The sequence below is a fragment of the Halichoerus grypus genome, chromosome 6, assembly GCF_964656455.1.
Source record: "Halichoerus grypus chromosome 6, mHalGry1.hap1.1, whole genome shotgun sequence".
NCBI lineage: Eukaryota > Metazoa > Chordata > Mammalia > Carnivora > Phocidae > Halichoerus > Halichoerus grypus.
The window spans coordinates 126,813,286-126,838,599 of NC_135717.1; the positions used below are offsets into that span (position 1 = coordinate 126,813,286).

General features: G+C 36.9%; 1 protein-coding gene across 4 annotated transcripts in view; it reads left to right on the top strand.

Moving 5' to 3' along the window:
- Positions 1-2,915: 2,915 nt before the first annotated feature.
- MON2 (MON2 regulator of endosome-to-Golgi trafficking) overlaps positions 2,916-25,314 on the top strand; it is a 102,637-nt gene continuing 80,238 nt past the window's right edge. For 2 of the 4 annotated variants that reach the window (XM_036122872.2, XM_078076210.1), the window contains exons 1-2: positions 2,916-3,446; positions 17,478-17,541. In XM_036122872.2, the coding sequence (XP_035978765.1) occupies positions 3,336-3,446; positions 17,478-17,541 (175 nt within the window). In that variant the 5' untranslated portion in view covers positions 2,916-3,335. Of the gene's footprint in view, positions 3,447-17,477; positions 17,542-22,662; positions 22,744-25,314 lie in introns of those variants that run through there. The other 2 variants (XM_078076212.1, XM_078076211.1) reach the window with 2 other exon arrangements.

Sequence of the window (25,314 nt, forward strand, 5' to 3'; positions counted from 1 at the left end):
AACGTGTGCTAAGCATTGTGCACTACCTGCAACATCTCATTTATACATTTATACATCAGAAATACAGCGTGAGGAAGGCACTTGGATTTCCTTCTTTTAAAAATGTGGAAACTGGGGCACCTGGGTGGCTCAGTCAGTCAAGTGTTGGACTCTTGATTTCAGCTCAGGTCATGATCTCAGGGTTGTGAGATCGAGAGCCACGTCGTCAGGCTGAGCAGCCAGTCTGCTTGAGATTCTCTCTCTCCCTTTCCCTCTGCTCCTCCCCTCTACTTTCTCTCTCTCTCTTTCATTTTCTCTCTCAAACAAATAAATCTTTAAAAAAAATAAAGATGTGAGGGGCGCCTGGGTGGTTCAGTTGTTAAGCGGCTGCCTTCGGCTGAGGTCATGATCCCAGAGTGCTGGGATCGAGCCCCCACATCGGGCTCCCTGCTCCGCAGGAAGCCTGCTTCTCCCTCTCCCACTCCCCCTGCTTGTGTTCCCTCTCTCGCTGTCTCTCTCTGTCTTATTAAATAAAAAATAAAATCTTAAAAAAAAAAATAAAGATGTGGAAACTGAAGATTAAAGAAATTAATTTTCTAGAGTCACCCAAGTAGTAACTAACAGGGCTGACATTCAAATTTAAAGGTTTTGACTTCAGAGCCTGAAGTCTAACTACTACCTGATAAGACTATGAAAGCATTACTCAAGGTAATAAAAGGTTAAATTTAGCAGGCATTTATTAATGTAATTTTCAATGAAGACAGATTATGTAGCTACAGAAGGCCATTTCACACTTATACCAACATTTCTAGGTATACCACAAAATTCTGAAAGTACTTCCTGACAGACTTGGGTACATTAATATGTATTTGAATAATTTGTTTTTGCTACTAAAAGAGAAATGATTCTGTTTTTCAGAATGGTAACTCCTGTGTTTAGCTGATTTCTTAACTTGTAGAATCAAAAATAATGTTTACCCCTGCTAACTTTGGTTTTGTCATAAAGCCATGCACTATTTCTGTGGCAGTACAATTTCCCTGGGCATATGTATATAGAAAACTGTTTTTGTTTTTTAAAAAGAAATTTACAGAATACTGGTTATAGATAATTGCTACACCTTAAGAAAATTTTGGCTTTTCAAATCACTATCAGTATTACTTTTGATTAATGAATTCCAATTGCATTCTCTCAAATATATAACAGAGATATAAAGGACTCTAAGAATGATGATTTTGAATCAATCACGCCAAAATTACTACTAATAAAAAAATTAAATTTCAAAAGAAAAATTGGTCACATAGGGAAAGGCACTGGGTGGAAGCTTGATGGTATATTATAAGTCAATTATTAGAGGATCTTTTTTTTTTTTTTTTGAGGTGGGTGGGGGGAAGGGATAATTGGCTGACAGGCATTAAGGAGGGCACTTGACATAATGAGCACTGGGTGTTATATGCAAATGATGAATCACTAAATTCTACCCCTGAAACTAATAATACAGTATATGTTAACTAAATTGAATTTAAATAATTTAAAAAAGAGCATCATTTTTATTTTTATTTATTTATTTATTTTTTAAATTTATCTGAGAGAGAGAATGGGAGACAGAGCATGAGAGGGGGAGGATCAGAGGGAGAAGCAGACTCCCCGCTGAGCAGGGAGTCCGATGCAGGACTCGATCCCGGGACTCCAGGATCATGACCTGAGCCGAAGACAGTTGCTTAACCAACTGAGCCACCCAGGCGCCCCAAAGAGCATCATTTTTAAAAGCTCCCTACGACTTCAAGAATAATGTCTGCCACATATTCTACCTAAGCTTTTTTTTTCCCCTCTAAATTCACAGCTCTTAATACATAAAGCTTATACTATAGGAGTGGTCAAACTTCCCAAAGATGTCACAAATGATCCAAACTACTGTTTGGCACAAATGATCCAAACTACTGTTCTGAGAGCTCATTAACATCACCTGCTACCTTCATCCATCTTTGCTTTACTTCTTGTCAGATGGAAAAAAAAATTTAGTTTACAAAGTACTTGTTGTGCAAGGTCTTATTTCCTCCATCCTGCAAAGATGTCATCAGCTCAGTTGTCTGGAGGTGTTCATTTCTTCATCTCCTACCTCTACCCTGGTTCAGGCTTTCCCTCTACCTTTCTCTGCTTCCTACTCAGTAGCTGCAAGATGTCTTGAGCAAAAGCATACTGACCTGGATCTTCGAGAACCACAGATGATTTTTCTGTTTACTTTTGCTTCATATATAATTGCCTCCTAATGAAGGCTTTTATAGCGGTTTCTTATTTGAGCATCAAAACTGTTTTTATTAGGGTATTCATTCATTCATTCATTCATTCAAATATTTACTGATCATCTGCAATGTGCCAAACACTGTTCTAAGTGCTGGAGATACATGAGGGAACAAAACAGAGCTTAAAAAAAAAAAAAAATCCCAATGCTTCTGAAACTCATTTTAGCTGGGAGACTTGCGGTAAAAGGGGCGGGGCAGATCGCGCAGCGATCTGTGGAGGAACTGCAATTTAGGTACTTAAGAAGGAAAAAATTAACAGGAGGTAGGCATTGACTTGGGGCTATTAGCCCAGGGATTCGAGGGGGCAGAAATGAAGAGGGACAAGACAGATGAAGATTAAGCCAAAAGGAAGCAAATTGTTTACACCGAAATACAATTTATTTCAAACATACGGCAAGAGATAGGCCAAGAGATACGTGGCTCCGTTCAGACAGCAGTCACCCTAAAAAAAAAGCAAATTTAGGTTAGGCAAACAGTGGCCCAAGTAGAGCTGGGGACAGCGGCTCGTCCCGGAACCGGGCATGCCCCGAAGGTGACCACGCCCCCGGCCCCGCCCCGCCTGCGGCTCACCGCCCCAGTTGGCCACGGCGGGGGCGGTGGCCGCGGTGCCCGGAAGTGCGGCTGACGTGTCCCGGCCGCGCTCGGAATTGTGGGCGGCTCGGCTAATGGCGTCGGCGAGTCTGGAGGGCTTGGGGAGCCAGCGCTGAAGCTTTTTGCCAGGTTGGCTGGTGACGAACTGTGTGGCCGGATCCCGCGGCAGCGGGACGGACCTGCCCACCTTGTGGGCTCCTCGGCCAGAGCCGGCGGAGCCTAGCAGGGCGGGGCGACTGCGGGGGGCGCCTCGGATAGGAGACGCGAGAGTTGCGAGAAGGCTGCGGGGGGCGCTCGGGTACGCTCCGGGTTCGCAGCCCAGGCCGGGCCGAGCCCCGCGGAGCCCAGGCGGCGGGCTGCGGAAGGGCCAGAGACGCCGGGAGGGAACTGCCTGTCGCCCCAAGGAGCTGACAGTGCTGGAGTTCGTTTGCGCCGCTCAGATACTGAATTATAGTTTGGTGGATCATGTCCGGCACCAACAGCCCCGAGGCGGTGAAAAAGCTGCTGGAGAATATGCAGAGCGATTTACGGGCCTTGTCCCTGGAATGCAAAAAGAAATTCCCACCTGTCAAAGAGGTAAGCTTTGGGCAACGTCGGGAGAAGGTACGGTGAGCACGTCTGGTCCTGTTAGACCCAGTCCTTCACTTCCAAACTCCTGTCCTATCTAATTTTCATTTGGCCCTCGCCTTTCCAGATTTACGAGTCGGTGGGTTGTACCATAAGCGCGTTTTATAGTTTCCTTTGAAGACGACTGGGGCGCTTTGATTTTGTCTACTCCTGGTCCTCAGCATTTAGGAATGAACTTCGCGGAATGAGCCGATTCAGCTAATTCAGCTGGATGTATCTTATCCTCGCCTTTTCTGGCCCTTTTCAAACTTGGAACTAGCCAAGCCAGAATTGAAAAACTTACGTTTGTTGCTTTTAAAAACGATTATCCATCGTTGTGGTAAAATCTCTGCTTCTTACGTTTATAGTATGTATCACTCAGTGGCAAGTAGTTTTCCTTCTTGTCTTGTGTCATGCAGCTTAACTCTGTGTCAATACTATGAAGTATTAGTAAATTATGCAGTCACCTAACTTACGACAAATATTGAGGACCCACAATAATCATGTTAAGCCTTGTTATCAGCAATAATGTAATGGGACGTTTGAGTTTAGAATTAAATTCAATACACCTTGGAATACATCAATACATATTAACCTCTTCAAGCTTCAGCTTTCTTTCATATGTAAATAGGGCTAAAGGGTGGATTTATTAGATTATGACGGGAAATTGTCAGAGCAAAAAGGGTATTAAAGAGGCTTCAATTAATAATATATGTAAATTCTCCAAATATTTCCTAAATTGAAATTTTTAATTTAGTCACTATTGACCTTTTCTCTTAAGATGTCATTTTATTTTTCATAAGCTTTTAAAGATCGCATCTCATTTTCCTTTCTCATACCTGAAATAAGACATTTCAGTGATATTTTTGTAAAAGCAATTATTTTTATTCCTATTTAATATAGTTTGGTGTACCAGCAATTTCATTTACTATTTAGGGTTCACCAAAAGTTCACTAAGGAATTTTGGAATGTTTTCATGTTAATTTAAATGTTTTGCCTTTATTATTATAGAGATCTTACAATTAAAACTTATCCAATAAAGTTTGGATTTTAGGCTTCCAAGGAACCTTAACTTTTCTGTAAGGGCTTTTGGTCTCATCAGTCTTCAACAAACTCCATCTAGTGTTTCTTTAATGAAGTAAGCAAATATTACCCAATAGTAGAAACCTGATGTGCCACCCTTGGAAAGACGACTATCATAATATGTTTTATTTCAGATACTCAATAGCTTGTGATACAGATTTTCATTATTTTCTCTATATCCTGTTGGAAGTTTTAATAAGTAATTCTAAAGAATTAAGCATTTTTAAAGAATTTTAAAGAAGCACGCTGTTCCAATTTTAAGAGAAATGCTCGTTTATAAAATGTCAAGTCCATTTTTTTAATTTTAACAATAATTTATAGAACTGACTGTTCCCAGCTCTTATAATTTATATAGAGACTGGGATTTCTCGATATTACACATAAAGGCCTTTGTGGACTTGCTTGAGAATTTAATTGCCATTTATTACTTTTTTTTCTTTTGGAAAATGCATTCAGAATTCCAAACAGGTAACTTAAAAGTTGTTTTTTTTTTTTTTTAAGGTTTTATTTATTTATTTGACAGAGAGAGGGAGAGAGATTGAGAGCACAAGCAGGGGGAGCCGCAGGCAGAGCAGGCAGAGGGAGAAGCAGGCTTCCTGTTGAGCAGGGAGCCCGATGTGGGACTCGATCCCAGGACCCTGGGATCATGACCTGAGCCGAAGGCAGACACTTAGCCAACTGAGCCTCCCAGGCATCCCATAATTTACAAAGTTCTAGAACTCAATCCATCTTATCTAGGAACGTTCAATAAGCCTCATTAGCTTTTTTACTTGAACATAGGCCAAAGAGATACTTAGTGATTGCACCTACTCTCTGAGGTAATGACAAAAATAATTCTTGGCGTGATAATCTCTGATACATAATTTCCTATATAATACCTACTCCACAAGAATTTGTTGAATGTAAGAACTTTGACTCCTTAACCAGTGGCACTTCTAATATACTTACGGGCCCACTTAGGAATTGGAAAATGACCGTTACTGTGTCACAAGTTTAAAACAAGAATGAATAATTAGTCTAAGAATGATGATTCTTTAGGAGGACCCTTGATTTTCAAGAAACATTTTGGTTGAATTAAATTTTTCCTGGTAAATTAATAGCAGTGCCAAATTTTGGCTTTTGTTCTCTAAGGAACTGGTATGTTTTTGTTTTATTTATTTTGGGGATGGGGAGAGGATGGTTCTTGGTATACCTTAAGGCAAAGCCTTTCTCAGTGTAAGAACCTTTTCCATCTGTGTACTGGTTTGCTAGTTAACACTCGCCCAGTATCTTCACAGTTATTACTTGAAAAATACTTATTCTGAACTACTTACAAAGGTACTCAAGAACTCAAAGCAGTACAGTGCTTTGGAAGGGATGTCTCCTTCCCCAATACCTTTTAAACAAGGTAGAATGAAGTGATACCTTTTATATTTAGTCTTTAAGTTTCTAGTAATTTCTACCTTTTTGATCATGGTGCTTACAGAAGAAAAGAGTATTGGTAAAGGATAGTGCCTTATTTATTGCTGTTTACTTCTTATCTTTGGATTTTCTACATGGCTTTCTCCATCTTAATTGTTTCCATTTATAAATCTTCCTTTGCATATTAGTTTTTTTTTAAATTTTTTTTAAAGCAGTTGAGATTTTTTTTTTTTTTAAGATTTTATTAATTTATTTGACAGAGGGAGACACAGCGAGAAAAGGAACACAAGCAGGGGAAGTGGGAGAGGGAGAAGCAGGCTTCCCGCGGAGCAGGGAGCCCGATGCGGGGCTCGATCCCAGGACCCTGGGATCATGACCTGAGCGAAGGCAGACGCTTAACGACTGAGCCACCCAGGCACCCCTTAAATTGTTTTAATAGTGGCTATAATTTCATTGTCATTTTGTAATAAAAGTAGTAATTCAATAATAACAGCAATACATTCCTTCTCCTTGTATTACTGCTTATTTTTACAGCAGTGTAACTTTTTAGCACAAGTGTGCTAGCTAATTTGTTCTGGAATATTTGTATGAAAAATGTTTTCTTTGCTTTAAAAATTACTTTAAAGCTTTGCAAAATCATTTCTGTATAATTGAAATTCAGTGCCTTCAGAGGCAGTCATCTCTGAAGCTTTGTGTTTATGTATTTAATGAATAAAACATTTTGGTCATTTTCTGTTTGAAGGCATTACTCTGGAAATAAATGAGGGGGATCTAACTGAGATTGGAAGTAAGCTCAGAGAGAATTTGTAATTCTTGAATTGAGCCTTAATAGGATGAGTAGAAGCTAGCCAATAGAAGAAGGGGAGGGGGTCATACCAGGCAGAGGAAATAGCATATGTTTATATTCCATGTCAGATAAATTTCATGCTGGAGGTTATTGGGAGCCATTAAAGTTTTTTAAGAGAGGGAATAATATTAATTCATATTTTGTAACATTTTCCTTTTTTTTTAAATATTTTATTTATTTGAGAGAGAGAGGGAGAGAGAGAGCACAAGCAGGTGGAGTGGGAGAAGCAGGCTCCCTGCTGAGCAGGGAGCCTGACAGTGGGGCTTGCTCCCAGGACCCCGGGACCATGACTTGACTGAGCCACCCAGGCGCCCCTTATTAACATTTTCATAACAATATTGGTGGGAAGAATTAGAGGGGACTGAGATTGAGGCAAAGAGAGCAAATTTAAAAAATGAGGATTGCCTGCATGAAGGTAGCAGTAGAGGAAGACAGGAGGTTGCTTGCATTGTGGTGGGCATGTGTGAAAGAGAGAGCATGGATTAAAAAGAGACTTAACAGGTAAAATTACCAGGGCATGGTGACCTTCTATATAACGTAGAGAGAGAAATCTATGATGCCTCCCAGGTTCTGACTTGGGAAACTGGATAGATCACTAAGAGAAGGAATATAAGAGGAGGCGATGTTTTTGGGTAAAGTGAATAGTCCTGAATATAATAAGTTTAAGATTTATGTGTGGAACTGACCAGTAGGAGTTTGAAAATGATGGTTTGGTTCTTAAGGGGGAGGTCTAGAATTTGAGATTTAGAAGTGTCAGTTTATACATGATAGTAGAAACCATAGGAGTAGATAAAATGAGTCTGAAAGAGTGTATAGAATGAGAATATCAGGACCAAAGAAGGAACTTTGGGAAACAACAGCAATAAAGGGAAAGAGGTAGCTGGCCAACTAAGGTTAAGGATATGGGAGAGAAAGGGAATACTTGTAGAGCAAGGTCCCTGAGAAAGCTGGAGTTTCAAGGGCATAAGTGAATGAACTCATTTTAAACCTGAGAAGGAACATATTTTCCTCTGACAGAGGAAGGGAAAAAGAAAAAATGAATTTGAATGTGATAAATTTGAATGAGGGATATTGTGGAGAGATAGGAAGTTGTGGACAGTTTGGCCTGTGACCTCTATTCCTGGTAAGGTAGGAAACAAGCTTATTGCTAGGAGTAATTAGTGATGAAAGTGATGGGTAGAAAGTTTGAGGGGAGCAGTGGATCACTTTGGAGAAGTGTAGGAGAAATTGACTTGGGACACTTAAAGAGTCTTGGCAGGAAAAGTGGTTAAAATGATGATAGATGGTGAGATCTATGTTGTAGATAGGACTTCTTTCCTAAAGAAGGAAATCCAACAAAACTTTGGAAGAAGATGGAAGGGTTAAGGTACTAGCAGCACCAATTTAATCAAAGAGCAGTAGAGTTGAGGAGTGGGAGAGCTAGAAGGATAGGGATTGAGACAGTAAGGGGATATTGGATTTCAGATTGCCAAGTTAGGCTGCCCTAGAGGATGATGAAGTCCAGGGAATGGGTGGTAGAAGAGGAAGGGAATGAAGATCATTTGAGTTGAGGTGGTCAGAATTAGGGTTTTGAATGGATTTTTTTCTCTCCTTTTTAATGAAGTGGAATCAGTAAGGGTGTAAATAATAAAAAAGTGCAAATAGTCTTCCCATGCCATGTCCTTTGTTTCCTCTTGTGTATTTGGGTTTGATAAGAGTTAGTTGACAGGGATTTTTGCCTTAAAAAGCAAAAGTTCTTATAATAGAGTTCCTCAGTGTCCAGTGTTTTTATGTGTTAGCTTGGTGAGAGAGATGCCTTTTACATATCATGACAGGATTCTTCCTTTGGGGACCGAGGACCAAGTCAGTTGGCTCTCCTGGTAGGGAGAAGATCTCATTTTCAGGACCTTTTGACAGTGAAGAATGAGGGCTGGATAATGTTTGCATGCTTAATCGGGAGCTGTTTTGGTTTAGTATTTTATAATGTACTGTAGTTTTTTTTTCTGTTGATGTTGGTTGGACAGATTTACTCATGACATAACCAATTGTGTTCTTTCTCTCATAAGCATAATAGAATAAGTTGATGTTTTATATACTGAAATAAATTTTCATAATTTATTCAAGAAAACTTGCCAACCCCAGTCACATAAATGTGACAAGGTAAGGAGTTAGAAATCATTTTGGTCAAGACTTACTTTCCTATATATATAATGCAGTTTTAGATAATTGTGTTAGGTGAGTGGCCTTTGGCCTTTGTTTCTTTTCTTTTTCTCTTTTCTCCTTTGACTCTGCTCTTTCTATGACTTTATTCCAGAAAAGTTACATTAGATTCCTAAGGTCTCATTAAATTCATTTTCTTCTGATGAATGGTTTAGATGTTAACTTCAAGAATAATAGAAGCAGGGGTGCCTGGGTGGCTCAGTCGTTAAGCGTCTGCCTTCGGCTCAGGTCATGATCCCAGGGTCCTGGGATTGAGCCCTGCATCGGGCTCCCTGCTCGGCAGGAAGCCTGCTTCTCCCCCTCCCACTCCGCCTGTTTGTGTTCCCTCTCTTGCTGTGTCTCTCTCTGTCAAATAAATAAATAAAATCTTAAAAAAAAAAAAAGCAGAAACGTTTTCACTAGGACTTCGAGGAAAATTTTCTATATTATTGCAGTATTCTAAGAGCATTTTACAGTGAGAGTTCTTTAAAAAGCTTTTGGTTAGTCTATAACATGTTTTATACATTTATGAAAGTACCATAACCAATGAAATTTATTGTTACAGTATAAAACATTATTTTTGACTAGGTTTTTGATCATTGTATTTTTACTTTTCTGAAGAAAATGAGAGCAAAGGTCAGTGAAAACAGTCAAATGTATTGATTATGTTATCACTGTGCTTTGGTGAGACAGAAGAAACAAAAGACATTGTTCTGACATATAAACCAAAAAGGAAGACATACTTCAAAAATGGAATTATTTTCCTTTTTTCTTTTATATAAGTAAAGCTTATTTTCAGTCATGTACAAAACATTGGGTTTTGCTATCACTGCTGTAATTTAATAGGAATTTATTAGTGTCTTAAGTGTAAAGCATGGTGGGAAATATAAAAATGAATGAGAGACTGCCTTTATCTTTATGAAGTTAACTCAGTGTTGAGGAAAATATTGTCTTTTCATTAGGCTAGGGACTTTGCATCCATTGATTCTATTAGAAGATGCTATTTTAATTTTACAGATGAGGAAATTACGGTTTTTTTTCTTGGTTCAGTAACTTGCCTAAGTTAGTAAAGCTAGGAAGTGGAAGAACTGGGATGTGAATCCCTGTGCATTCATCTGCAACTTCTCCGCATAATATCATACTGCAAAATGCCTTTTAAACATACTTAACTTGTTCTTATTGTTCCCATTCCTCTGCCCTGCTTCATTATTTGTTACTATTTATCATTCTTTCCATGTTGCAGTTCTCTCATTTTGAAGTTTGTAGCACTCTACTTTCCTTTTTCTCCTGGCTCTTTCAGTATTCCTTCTCCTTTTATTTATTTGTAAGTGTATCCTAAGTTCTGTTTTCAGGCCTCTTCTTTTTCTCCTGGCTCTTTCAGTATTCCTTCTCCTTTTATTTATTTGTAAGTGTATCCTAAGTTCTGTTTTCAGGCCTCTTCTCCGTGCTCCTTCCTTAGCACTGGCATCTACTTACTCCCCCTGCTCCCCCTGCTGCTGGCCTTACCCAAATACTGATGACTCCGAAATCTACTGCGCAGACTCTGCTCTCTTTACTGAGCATAGACCTGTGTTTCCAGCTGTCTGTCGAACACATCTACCAGAATATCTTTACCACACTTGAAATACGACTTCTTGTAATTGAACTTATTTATCTCAAAACTTGCCCTTTCCCCTCATTTCATTTGTTCTGTTGATGGCATTTATCACTGTTGCTTACCTTAGTCACGTTTGGCTATGTTCTCCCCCACTGCTCTCTTTATTCATTGTCAGCTGTTCCCTCCCGCTCTGTAATTTCCAACATACCTCTTCTTTTTTCTCTTTTCTCAGCTTATTATTTTAGTTCTAGGTTTCAAATGCCTGGCCTTTAATGTACATTAATGGCAGAAAAGAGAAACCATTCTACATATAACCACTAGCTTAATATATTTAAGCAGCTCAGAAACCCTCAGCGGCTACTCTGTACTTAAAGGACCCCTTAGCATAGCATTTAAGACCTTCCTTGATTGTCCTAACCTTCCTTTCTAGCGTCATCACTTTCAACTTTTCTTCATATGCCTTTATACTTCAGCCGAGGTGTATTGCCTGCTATTTATTATCCAAATATATGCTACTGCCTCCCTCTTCCATGTTTCTGAGGTTCCTTTTGCTGGCCCAGAATCACCTTCTCCTATCTTTTTAAATTAAGATCCTACCTTCATTTAATCCCACTTTAAATGTTGCTCATCCATTTGTTGCATGAATGGATCAACTTTACAGATAATTTTCTTTTTTCTTTTAAAGATTTATTTGAGAGAGAGAGAGTGCGCATGAAGGGGGGAAGGGCAGAGGGGGAGAGAGAGAGAGAGAGAGAGAGAAAGAATCTCCAGCAGACTTTGCACTGAGTATGGAGCCTGATGGAGGTCTTGATCCCACGACCCTGACACACAACTCTGAGATCACTACCTGAGCTGAAAGCAAGAGTTGGATGTCCCACTGACTGTGCCACCCAGGTGCCCCCAAGATAATTTTCTAATTTCTTTCATCATTCCCTTCATTCATTTGTTCATGAAATAGTTTTTGAGTACATGCTGTGTGCCATGTACTGATAGTTGCTAGAGCAAAAACTGTTAAAAAACTCCTGCCCAGGATTTCAAGCTAATATGTTTTCCTCTGTTTTCTTAACTTTCATTTAAACTTATTTTATAAGTTATTTCCTTATAACTCTTATATTTTACCTTCTGTTATAGTTATTTTAGGTTTTTTCTTGGGGGGGGGGGAATCTAAATAGCACCTTAAGGGTAAGTTTTACATCTGGTTTATCTTTCTGTTCACCATAATGCAAAGCATTTGTATATCTAGGAGGTATTAATTAGTTACTTGTTGGGAGATTAAATTTTTTTAAAAGGAAAGAAAAGGGATACCATATATATAGGCATACCACATATATATTTTAGCTATCCACATGTAATTTGCATTTCAGTCTTTCTTTTGATGTGTTAAAGTTTTTTCTTTCCTAGAAGCCAGAGGTTTTTTTGTTTTTGTTTTTGGTCAGAGGTTTTGAATAAGATGCCATGTAGGTATATATCTTTCAAAGTTTGGGATTGTAGACTAATTGAATGTTACAAAAGAAAATCATATTGGTTTCCGTGTATTCATTGTTTTATGAGCATATTGTCCTCTAGGGAGTGTTCTAGATCTCCCTATTCCCAAGTGTCGACTTGACTTTAGGTCTTTTGATTTTACCTGACATCTAAAATCGTAAGTCTTTAGGCAGCTTTATATCTCCCTGATGTCTTCTGAGTACATTTTTTAATCCGAGTTGCTCTTAACATGAATTTCACATTACTTCATTAGCTCTTGTTTTATGCTTGTGAATAATTAATTTGGACCTTTGGTAAATTTGTTCTGATTTTGAGGTCTACTTTCATAGAGGAGAAAAACGTTTTTTGAAAAACAGAACATAGAAAAAAAACATAATATAGGAGCTTTGATGAAGGGAAACAGCATTCATTTTTTTTTAATTTGTCCCTAGTTCAAGTAGTGGACATTTAATTCCCTTTCTAGCATCCATTTCCTCTTGCTTCCTTCAGTAGTAGGCTGCACTCTTCCTTCATTTCTAAACCTTTGGATTGAGGTGAATTAATCTATTCCTTCCTTCAGGGTACCATACCTTGATTAGTTTAATTTAGTTTAAACCCTTGCCACCCCCCACCATCCTCACCTTCATTTCATCCCAAGTTACATAATGCCAGTGAGTGCTCCTGGGCAAGGACTTTCCTCTTTCTTTCTTTCTTTTTTTTTTTTTTAAAGATTTTATTTATTTATTTGACAGAGAAAGAGAGAGAGAGTTCACAAGCAGGGGGAGAGGCAGAGGAAGAGGGAGAAGCAGGCTCCTGGCTGAGCAGGGAGCCCGATGCGGGCCTCCATCCCAGGACCCTGGGATCATGACCTGAGCCGAAGGCAGCCGCTTAACCAACGGAGCCACCCAGGCGCCCCTCCTCTTTCTTTCTTAAAAGCTACTGAAAGAGACCTTTCTCTGATAGATAGTGTCATATAAAATTGTGAGGTGTAGAATGGCTGCAACTATTTTTATTGCCAAGATTGGAAGCAGCCCAAGGATGCACCTACCATGGAACGGGACAGATCCAACAGAATGGCAGAGAAGTGGAACTACAGCCCTGATGGCCTTGTGAATCTCTGCATCAGATTTCCTCTGGGTCAGATTTCCTCTGGATTTTTCAATTAGTGGGCAATGAAGTCTCCTCCTCTACTTAGAACTTTTTATGTTTTTGTTTAGAAACATTTATTATGTAGCTCCTGTATGCCAGGCACTGTGTTAGGCATTAGTAATATGGAGGGATGAATGGAATATATTTCTTGTCCTTATGGGGCTTATACTAGAATGGAGGAACAGACATGTAATGAGATGATTGGGATAAAGTGTTACAGGTACAAACCATAGATAGCCCACAAAGATGGAAAAGCTTTTTGATAGTTGCCACAGAAAAAAGTTGATGGAAGAAATTATTTCTGTCTTTGCTTATGGCACTATAAGAGTGCCAAAATCAGGAGAGCCCACTCCATAAGTCTACAATTATCTTCATGTTGTCAGCAGTGGTTTAATTTCAGCAAAGCATTATTTGTCACATTAAATTAGTGTTAATTTGGGTTTGTATATAACTTGTGAATTTATTGGGTTTACAATTTAAGAGCTGTAAAAATAAGGAATTTATTCCTAATTTGATTTATACATGCTTGGATTTGTCAGTAACTGGGTAGGTCTATGAGGTGATTTTTTTTTTTTTTTCTTTTAAAGGATGTCCTTACACTACTCAGTTTTGAGAAACACTAGTAGGGATGGGCACTGGGGAACCATGGAAAATTTGAATCAGTGGAGGAATGGAGGGCAAGATTATAGGCAGAGAAATCTCATAGTTTAGGTTGATAATGAGAAGTTTGAGTTAAGGTGCAGAAGTGGGGTTTGAGAAGGAAGTATAAGATATGCTTACTACATAGCCTTTGTGGTTGATGTGATTTGTGGGATGAGGGAGAAACTACAGATGTCTAGTCAGTGACTGGATGGATGCTGCTGCTGTTCAGAAAAAGAGAGACTAATTATAGGGAGGAGAAACAAGTTTTTCTGGGGTTGAAGTGGAAGTGTGTGGAGGGAGGGACAAGATGACACCTATTTTGAATATCTTGAATTTAAGGTGCCTCTTAAACATTAGGTTAATAAGTCCTGTAGTTTAGGAGACAGGCAAGGACAGGAATATAGTTTAGGAGTCTTCAGCATTTAGAAAGTTGATGAAACCATGGAATTATGAGATTGCCCAGGAAGGGTTTATTGAAAGAGAAGTGAGGCCAAGGATATTCTAGATGGTCTTGGGAGAGGAGTCCACATTCTCTTTGTCTCTGTTTTTCTGTGCCAAAGTCCCTGGTGAGTATGTCTATTTGGGTAAGCAAAGAATATTGAAAAAAAGAAAAAATATTACTTGAGAGAGATTAATTTTAAGAGTAAAAAGTATTAAATACTACAGTGTATTTAATTTTGGTGTTTTTTTCCTAACTCAGATTACCCCCAGGAATAGAGATATTAGACTACCCACCTTAGCCTATGCAATCTCTATCCAAGTCCACAGAAATGGCAACTTTTTTTTTTTTTTTAATTGGCATGAGGGCCAATTCAGGAAAAAAAAAACAACCTGTGTTTATAGTTGAGTAGTTCCCTTATGGATATACAAGATACCTGATCAGAGTAGAGGATACTTTTAAAGCAAGAACTTAAAGACTCTTCTTCACATAGACTATCCTTGATAAGCAGAAGGCAATCTGAGTCTGAATACCTCCATTTATAAAAGACACTCTTGAAGATGTAGCTAGGCCTGTGTATGAAGTAAGACTGCAGTGGTTAGGGGGCAACTGGTATACAAATGTTGTCAGTAAACACTGATAGACTTTCCAGCCACACAGGGTGCCTAGGGAATAAGCTGTTACATTTTCAAAGTTTGAGAGTAGAAACCTGTGTGTAAAAAATGGGGAACTCTTGAGATAGGTCTAATTATCTCTAAGGCAACAAATAGTCCTTGTGGTGATTTTTTATGTTTAGGAATGAAAATACTGGTTATGTATCTCTTAAAACACTACTTTGGAACTATTGTACTAAAAAAAAACACTTCTTATTCCTTTTCCTTATTGTGTATGTATAAAAATAATTGTTAAGCATTTTATACGCTTTACAGCTTATATATTTATACTTCTTTATACTTCTCTATGACACAGACATGGATAGACTATTAATTTATCTCAGGGAATCAAAATAGTGTCTGGCAAATCTGAAATCTTTTACTGACATCTGGTATCTGGCATGCTGTAGGACTCATTTTGGAAACTGTTAAGGTCAGACTAGCTAGAATTCAGAGTCAGGACAAATGACGTTGGTATTTATGATGGTTCAGTTAGACCAATTTTTGTTGATGCTGAAGGAGAAAGATATGTTGAATTTGAATATATAAGGGGTTCAAATGGTCAGTAGTGAAGAGGGGAAGAGCTTGAAAATGATGACTCACCTGAAGATATGAAAAAATACTGATGCCTAGCTTCCATTGGCATTCCTTGGAATGTGTTGCAATCTGGGCATCAGGATTTTTTTTAAGCCTTTGGTGTTTCTAACACGCACTGCCCCAAATAATTAGAAAATCAGTCATCTTTCCCTGAAGAATTTTATTTTGCCTATATTTCTGCTTGTAGTCATGTTCATTTAATTTGGGACATTTCCATTTCTTAAAGTTGTAGAAGTAACTCCTAATGTATCAGACTTCTTAATTTTGAGCAATGAAAGCTGACTCTGGCTGATTTAGCAGAAATGAAGTTTACTGATAAATATTGAGTGGCTCACATAATTGGTAGAAGGCTGGATAGAGCCAGCTTTAGAAAAAGTGCAGAAACAAAGGGAAGCTAAACAGCTAGAACCTGCTGTTCCCTGCCGAACAAGTGACTGGATACCTGAGATGGCACTGGCCCCTCTGTGCTGCCACTGGTTCTGCTCTTACTGCCCTGGGAAGTAGCTGTCACCTCCACTATTGCTGTCATCAGAAAGAATTTTCTCTTGTCTCTGCTTTTCTTTGTCATTAGCCTCCATATTCACAATCTCTGCTAGGTGTGTCTGTTTGGATTAGAATAGGCTCCCAGGGCATGTGGGAAAGCAAGTATCTGGCATTTTCCATTTTTAATAGTGGAAGATAAGCTCTATCTTGCATCAAAACTCATGAAGTTGGGAAATCTCCAGACACAGGCAAGGGCTTCACATGCTTGGAAACCAACAAAATGACAAAGATCATATACTATACATAGTATAGCCTACAATATGGTATTTATTTTATGCATTTATCCACTGCTCCTCACACTAGGAACCCACAGGACACGGGTGTTTTTCCATAATGATTTTTAAACCTTTAGAACCTGCTATCACTTGTCCCTTAGCAAGCAGTAAGAGATAACAAAATAAGGGAGCAAGTAGCAAGCAAATTAATAGGAAAACTTAGACATATAACATGAATATTTATATATTATTTTTGGAAGTGTGGAGACCGGTATAAGTATAAAATAGGCATGTTTCTTGATAGTAAAAATGTTCTTAGTTTCCATGGTGGAAGTTATATATCAGTGTTACATGTCAACACTGTCCCAATAGAAATATAATGTGGACCACAAACGCAATCAATCCATATGTGTAATTTTAAATTGCATTAAAAATATAAAGAAATAGGCATTTAATTTTATTAGTATATAATTTAACCTAATATATTCAAAATATTGTTTCAACATTTAATCAGTGTAAATATTTAAGGGATAGCTTACATTTACTTTACTAAGTCTTCAAAATCTAGTGTGTATTTTATACTTAGAGTACAGCTCCAGACTAACCTCATATGGTGGCATGTAGCCAATGGCTACTGTATTGGACAGCACAGTTCTGTAGCACTGTGTAAAATGCTGTATAACTTCCAAATGCTGCCAGCTAACTGTACCTATGATGCGGTGTTTTAGGTGCCTTATGAAAATCTAATGGGTGTTTAAAAAAATGGAAACTAAAAGTAATGACAAAATTCTTGATTATTCATTCTCTTTGAATCCAAAACAGTTTTACTTGATTTTGCAGTGTTTTGCAATTTTTTTAATGGTGGGGATGGAGGTATGAAATGGGGAAGAGAAACCTAGTTTTTTTCATTAGGCTTTGTTTTTGTTTATTATTTTTATATTTTATGAACATTTTAATTCATGAGGGATTAGATGTGCCTTAGGCAGAGAAAGGCAACATACTAGAGTGCCGAGTTTGCATGTGAATAATCAAATGAATCATATTTTACTACATTTAATGTTTATGGCACTACTAGGCTTAGTTTCTGAAGTTTTTGAAAATAAAAAAGACAATAGTGATCATATATGATTTCTTTCCCTAGATAATTCATGTTGATAGTAAGTTTTATGTTCTAATTATTTTTATTCTTGCAGGCTGCTGAATCAGGAATAATAAAAGTTAAAACAATAGCTGCACGAAACACCGAAATTTTGGCAGGTAATTTTTTGCTTAAAAATTCAACAATTAATGAAAATTTCACTAATAATAAAAGTAGAATCTTAAAAAAAAAAACCCAGAAAACAGCCATCAGTTTTCTGTAGCCTCTCCTTTATGCCCTAGCATGTTGTTTATAGTGATAAAGAACATTTAAAGGTCCCTAACTTATGAACTGATTGGGTTTGCCAAGGATGAATGTTATGAAATTCTCTGAAATCAGAAAGGTTAAAACTACTAACTCCTTACAGGCAAGGATTTGCATTCTCCTCCACATCTTGTTGATCACCTAAGACATACCTTACCCATAAAAGGCATTCAGTTAATATTTGTTGAGCTGAATGGAATGAAAGATTGGTTCTCCGTCCACCTTCCAAGATCTATTTTATCTTTATATAATATAAACAGGTGATAGTGTAGTATTACAAATTTAGTAGTACTATATGAGTTTTGAATCCTAGGACTAAGACAGTATGGTCATGAAGAAAGAATGGGAGTGGGGTGGAGAAAAGAAAAAAATGTTTTCTTACATTCTCTTGATTGAACCTGGTTTTCAAAGAGGAATTTCAGGAGTTCCTCTTTGGCACTCTTTTTGATACTCAGTTTACTTCTTTCTTTTCTTTGGTGCCTTTTTTTTCTTGCCTCTATAATGAACATGGAAAAGGAAACTAGCATTTTCTGAGAATCTGTTATATGTGAGACATTTGTGCCACTCTAATAAAAGACAGCCTTGTGGGGAAGTATTTTTATTTTATAGTAGAGCACGTTGAGATGCAAAGAGATTAAGTTACTTGACTAAGGTCACATGATAAGTGGTGGAACTAGATTTAAGTCCAGGGCTGTTCAGAGCCCACGTTCTTCCCACTACAGTATGCTGCCATAGTATTGTGAGGTTTCCACACTAGCTACTCCCTCCCAAGGGTTTATACTTAATCATTGGCTTACTTCACTGATCCTTCAGTCTGCATTTCCAGTTCCAATGGTGCTATTGCTCTCAGCTGGTTATAGGAGAAAAGCAGTCCTATTAAGTTAATTGAAACAAAATCCAAATAGTGCAGAATCTCTCTAACTCTGATAAATCTTTTCACATTTTTAAAAGTGATACCAAAAAGTCCCTAATTGGTGAAATCTCAGAGAGTATTACAAAATGAAATGAGGACTTTTGGGGACAGTTTTAAGGGTGGAAGGTGGATTTCACTTGGGCTTCCCGGGCTTTGCTGGACATTTGCCCTTAGGGTGAGCTCTCCTGTGTTGCATCTGTTTCTCATAGCTTCTTCTCTGATTTTGAACAATCTGTCGAAACACCAAATAGTTTTATAACAATTATTCACAGCACTGAATAATGCTCTGTGTGCATTTTGAGAAGGGGTATAGTGAAAGTGGTGGGTAAAGGCAAAGGTAGGTATGGTTGGATTGGGAGGGTGGACTAGTGGGTTTTGGGAGATGCATGTTGGGTGGATTAGCTACTGTGAGGAAACTAATGTTTCAAGATAAATTATGATCTGGATATTTTTAAGTTAGCTAATCATATTAGAATGTCATTACAAATATTAACTTTTGCTACTATAATTGCTGATATGGTAAGTCCTTAGTTATTCACCAACAGAAGTTTTCATTGGGTCTATAGCTGATGGAAGATTTTTTGAATAGACTGATTTCTTCAGAGGATCACTCTCTGGTGCTGAGTTCTATACCAAAGTAAAATGTTTAATTGGTTAATCTTAAGAACAAGTAAGAAAAATTTTGTCTCTGTCAGTATGAGTTTAATGTATAGGTGGGCTGTTCATTTTAATTCATTTAGCTCTATTCAAATCATGCTAGTACAAATCTTTATGCACATACAATTGATAGTTCATGCTTTAAGATCCATGGTGTCCAGAGCCATGTACTTGAGGAGCTATATTAGCACTTAAACTGTTTCCTAGCATTTTTTACCAAGTATCTATAGCAATTGATACTTTAAAATTTATAGCTTTTTAAACCACTATCATCTTGAAAATCAAAGGCTCTCGAACAAGGAAGAGTTTAGTCAATATATAGTTTCTAAATTACTTAGAGTACAGTTAATACTAAGAAAAATTTGTAGTTAATTTTTAAAAAATTTTAATTTCTGGAGAAGTGTTTACTACTCTATAGCTATATTCTAGAGACTGTAGGTTACTACTTTTGTGCTATAATGGATGTTAAAGATACCAAACAATGGAGGAGTTGCAAATGAAATGGGATATTGAATTCTCAGCTATCTCTACATATTCAGAAAATATAAAGGGTTGCTATAAAAATTAGAACCCTTAATTAGGATTAACTAGTCTGACCAGTGATATTCAGCGTAGATTTCTAGCCAACTTTAGTTTTCTTAGATTTATTTTTCAAGGGAAGGTTATTTACATTGCAGAATAAATCTTTGCTTTACATCTCCCCTTCTTTTAAGCATCCTCCTTTAATGTTTATTTTTCTTTGTTTTCACTGCTGTCATGAATGCTGACATAAGTGGGAATGCTATGCCAGGTAATGTCAGCATTGATTCAGATATACAGATCATTATCTCAAAATTTCCTTTTTCTTTAAAGATAAAGCTCTGCAAATGAGACATAGCAACATCAGGTTTTTCATTTACAAGGCCAAATGCCTTAACCTTACATTTGCCTACCATATATTACAAAATGTTTTTATTAAGCCAGCTTATAGTATACTTGAGGTTGACTGAGAAGACTTGTGTTATACAAAAATTACATAAACAGAGAATCTGCTTTTTGAATATTTGAAACAAGGAAACCAGTGAAGTGATATCTTAAAATTGTGTGTTTAACCCATACTCAAAACCATAATGGATACATCTACCTTTGGCTGCTTTCAGCTATTGTCAGTATACATATAGAATTTTCACATAGATGATCATTATGTATGATTTGTGTTCTTTTCTCACAGTTTCCCTCACCTTTTTCATATCTACACGGTCTTATTACTAAAAAGTCTTTAAGTAGCAATGAGTAATTATACTTCGGAATTATTTTCTGATGTTAAAGATAATTTATCTGCTGATTTTATTTAGTATTTTCTATCTTATCAATACACATGCTTGTGATATCTTACAAACATCTATAGAATATATCATAAATACATTCTTAATAAGGGAATAATTACGTAAGAATCACTAGGAGAGATGCAGAGATGAGTATAACTCACCTATAATCTAGATGGAAATATAAGAAGTATACTTGAAAATGCATATGTGCCTGCTGTTCATTCTGTTTAGCTTACCTGCTCTTCCATTTGCCTTTTGAAGTGCTTTGCCAGAAATTTTCTCTTCTAGAGGACATACTTACTCGAGGTCAGGATCAATATCTTACTCTTCCTTATATTACTAATAGTTAACACATTACGTAGGAAATAGTAAGCCCTCATTCAATGTAGGCTAATAGTGAGTCACTCCAAAATGCAAGTAAGTCTCTTAGTGCTGCCTCTACTGTGTTTTTCTACTTCCCAGTCTTTACTGTAATTTTACATGTTATATGATTCAGGTAGATGAATTTTGTCATACTTAGTTCATATCAGCCAGATAACAGAGTAATGAAGGAGACAGACCCTAAATGAGAATTTTAATACTGTGGTAAATGCCAAGTTGGAAATATAGACAGGCTTATTTTATTACAGGAACAGAGAGAAGGCACCCAACCCAGCCTGGGAATCTGAAGCTGAGTCTCAAAGCTTAAAAAGGAGTTAGCCAGGCAAATAAGGGGTAGAAGTGGAAAGTAAAGCAGATTACTTGAATATAAGAGGTATAAAACAGTTTGGTCTATTTGGATACACTATTCAAGTATTGCCTTTGTGTGACCTCCTGAGCTGCTTGATGGAAGAGTTTGAATCAGGGCAGTGGCACATTCATTTTAATGTTTTTATGTAAACGATTCTCACAGCGGTGGGAAGGTGTATTTCAATATACCATCAGTAAGGTAGAGGTCTGTTGGTAGGCTAGTTCTGTAATCGGGCTAAATGACCTAGGGGGCAATTAATTCCATGCTTACAAGTTAACCTAGTGGGCCAGAGATTGCATAGTTTCTCTACAACATAATGTGTTCTTATTTATTCTTTTTTTCCTTGGATTTTTAAAAACTTTTTAATCTTTTAATTTGTATTCTTATATCGTTAAGTACTTTCCTTTGATGCTGTCTTTTCTAACTTTTAAAAATTGCTTCATAATATTATAGCAAGTGATTGTAGCTTATTTAACCATTCTTTTATGTTAGACATGTTTCAGTATTTGGAGACAGTGCTTTCTGAAAAGATAAAAGTTTATGCCTTTACCAGCAATATGTGAGTGTATTTTTATAACATCCTTACCTGATTATTATCTTAAAAAATCTTTTTGGGAATTGAACAGGCAAATGACTTCTTATTTTAATTGACATTTGTCTTTAGTGTTGAACATTTTCCTCTGAATATATTATTTCCTTTTTTCACTTTACATTTATTTGAGTTTTTGTGTTTTCTTATCAAATTATTTGAGCTGCTTATATAGCAAAAGTATTGACTTCCCATCATGTTTATATTTTCTACAAGTCATTTATTTTTAAATTTTTATCTAGATGTTTTTCATTTTTACATAATCTAACTTTTCTCATTTGTTGTTTTGCACTTAGGAAGCCCTTCTCCTTCCACGTAGTAGTCATTTTTATTTTCTTTTAGTTCTTTTTTTAAATTTTTTTCTTAATTAATAATATGTGAGTGATGTGAGGACCTAGATTTTTTTTTCTTTTGCAAAATTACTAACCAATTGTACTAGTATCATTTGTTGAATAATCCTTCCTTTTCATATAATGTACTTTTAATATGAAACTGCCCATATTTTATTTGTCCTCCTATTCTTGAGTCACTTAAAGTATTTTCAGATCTTTTGAACCATTAAAATATTTTCTTAATGTTGTTAGAAATATCAGTCTTTTCCATAATTAAATTTTAAGGGGTTTTGAGGATAGCAGTCATGTCTACATCACATTTTATTTCTTTCACAAGAATTACAATTTGTTATTTAATGACCATTAAAATTTATCATAATGAAACTTTTATTAACCCCCATTAATGTGATTCATAGTGGGGTATCCTAGTTTAATTCTTTCTTTCCAGGATAAAAACTACAATTATGCAGTGAAACTGCTCAGAGCAAGGAAACCCCTAGGATATGGGGACCTGCTGGACCTCTTCCAGGTGTGTGAAAGTGTATCATTTGCTCTCACAGTTATAAAATTTGGAAATATATTTATCAACCTAGTGTTATTCTATTAAAGGAGTTATGTTTATTAAAGAACTTAGGTAAAAAATAAACTTTATTTTCCTGACCCCCGAAAAGCCTGTCTTTATATTTTAAAGGAAATTGAAATAGAGAGTTTTGATTAAAAAGAGTTGACCTTTTTCTCTTTCTTTCCTGGAATGAGTTTTAAAAATGGTTAGAGCAAGATATCTCTATTGCTCTACAGCTTTTTCCTCAGTGTGATTTCTAAAGTCTAAGCCCATAGGAAGGTTTTTATATAAAGCTCCATTTAAATAGCATGTCATTAAAATTATTGTATATAAAGAGAGAGCACCTATCTCTCAGAAGAGCAAGATTAATTTCTGTTTAAGACTACTATCACTTTTAAAAGAAGAAAAAAAAAAACTAACTTTTTTTTTTTGGTTATAATCTATCTTACTGCATTGTGATCTGGATATGGTAGATGTTTTCGTTTTCACACTATGCTTCAAAAGAACAGATCAATAGGTTGTATCTTTTTTGTTATTGATGATTTATTCTGGATAACATAGAAACTTCCTTTTTGATTATTTTATTCTTATATAAACTGGGAGAAAAAAATGGGAAGGAGGCAAGAGATAGATATTTGATTCCTTTGAGTTACATTAAAATAAAATTTATAAAAATTATTATTTATTAATTTTTTTATTAAGTAGCCTCCACCCTGGGTGTGGAGCCCAATTCAGGACTTGAACTCACTCCCCTAAGATCAAGAGTTGGACACTTAACCAACTGAGCCATCTAGACGCCCCTAAAAATTATTTTTAATACTATTTTAATTTATCCTAACTTGAGACACCCGGGTTACTGTGACTGACCTGTATACAACATTTCACTGAAATTCACCTTATTTTATTCATTCTAAGTTGCACAGATTTTTCACATTTTAGTATTCCCCAAATTGATATGCATCTTAAAATTGATGGCATCTTAGAATCATTGTGGGCCAGGTAGTATGGAGGTTTCTTTTTCAGTGCATATGTGAACTTGTTTATAGGTATTCATATTATTATTACATCATTTGAGTTATGTGCATTGTCGATATCCCATAAGTTTGACTCCTATTTAAAATGTCACCCTAGTTGTTGTACAGAAACTTTCTGTTGACATCTTATGGTAAGGTCAAAAAAGCACCAGCATCAATATGTGGGGAACGGGTGACATTGGCTTAGAAGATGACCTCAGAGACAATAATGAAGTATTCTTTCAATAAATGAGGCATCCCAAACAATCTGATTATAAAATGGGCAGAAAATCTATATAGACATTTTTTCAAAGGAGACATACAGATGGCCAATAAGTATATGAAGAGATGCTCAACATCATTAATCATCAGGAAAATGCACATCAAAACCACAATGAGATATCACCTTACACCACCTGTCAGAATGGCTATTATCAGAGATAACAATGGCCTTGATGGATGAAATTGTGAGGAACAATTCTTTTTTTTTTTTTTTTTAAGATTTTATTTATTTATTTGACACAGAGAGAGACAGCGAGAGAGGGAACACAAGTAGGGGGAGTGGGAGAGGGAGAAGCAGGCTTCCCGCTGAGCAGGGAGCCTGATGCGGGGCTCGATCCCAGGACCCTGGGATCATGACCTGAGCCGAAGGCAGACGCTTAATGACTGAGCCACCCAGGTGCCCCGAGGAACAATTCTAAGTGATTAGAAAGCATTGTATCATAGTTTAATTGACAGAGTTAATTGGCACTGATTTTTCTTTATGATACTCAAGTGTGTCTTGAAGTCATTGTCATCAGAGACTCAAGAAAGTATTTTTTTTTCCTTCTATGAAGACAGTTTCTTTCCTTCATTTATCTGAAGACTTCAGGCAGTGCAGATCAGTGGTTCCTCTTGGATACTTTCAAAGGTTTTAACTTCGATTTGCAATAAGTGCTGTTTACCTTAAAGAGTGGCAGCATAATGTTGTGGGAAGAATAGCAAACCAGGAATTAGAAGACCTATTTTAAAAATCTGGCTTTACCACTTACTGTGCACTTGAGCCAAATCATGCTCTATAAACTCTCTATGATTACTGTGATACTCAAATGAGAAACATGTTAACATCATAAAAATGATAAATACAACTTGTTACTATTGGAAATTTTTGTTTACCTAAACATTTTTTTTTTTTTTAAAGATTATTTATTTATTTATTTGAGAAAGAGAGAATGAGAGACAGAGAGCACGAGCAGGAAGAGGGTCAGAGGGAGAGGCAGACCCCCCGCTGAGCAGGGAGCCCGATGCGGGACTCGATCCCGGGACTCCAGGACCATGACCTGAGCTGAAGGCAGTCGCCTAACCAACTGAGCCACCCAGGCGCCCTACCTAAACAACATTTAATGACTAGGCATGTTCAACAGAATTGGGAATAGCCTCATACTTCAGAGATTCTGGCAGATTTGAATATGGTAGCATATTTACTGCCTCAGAATAGTATTTTTTTTTTTTTTTAGCTTTACTGTCCTTTGTTAACCATTCATAT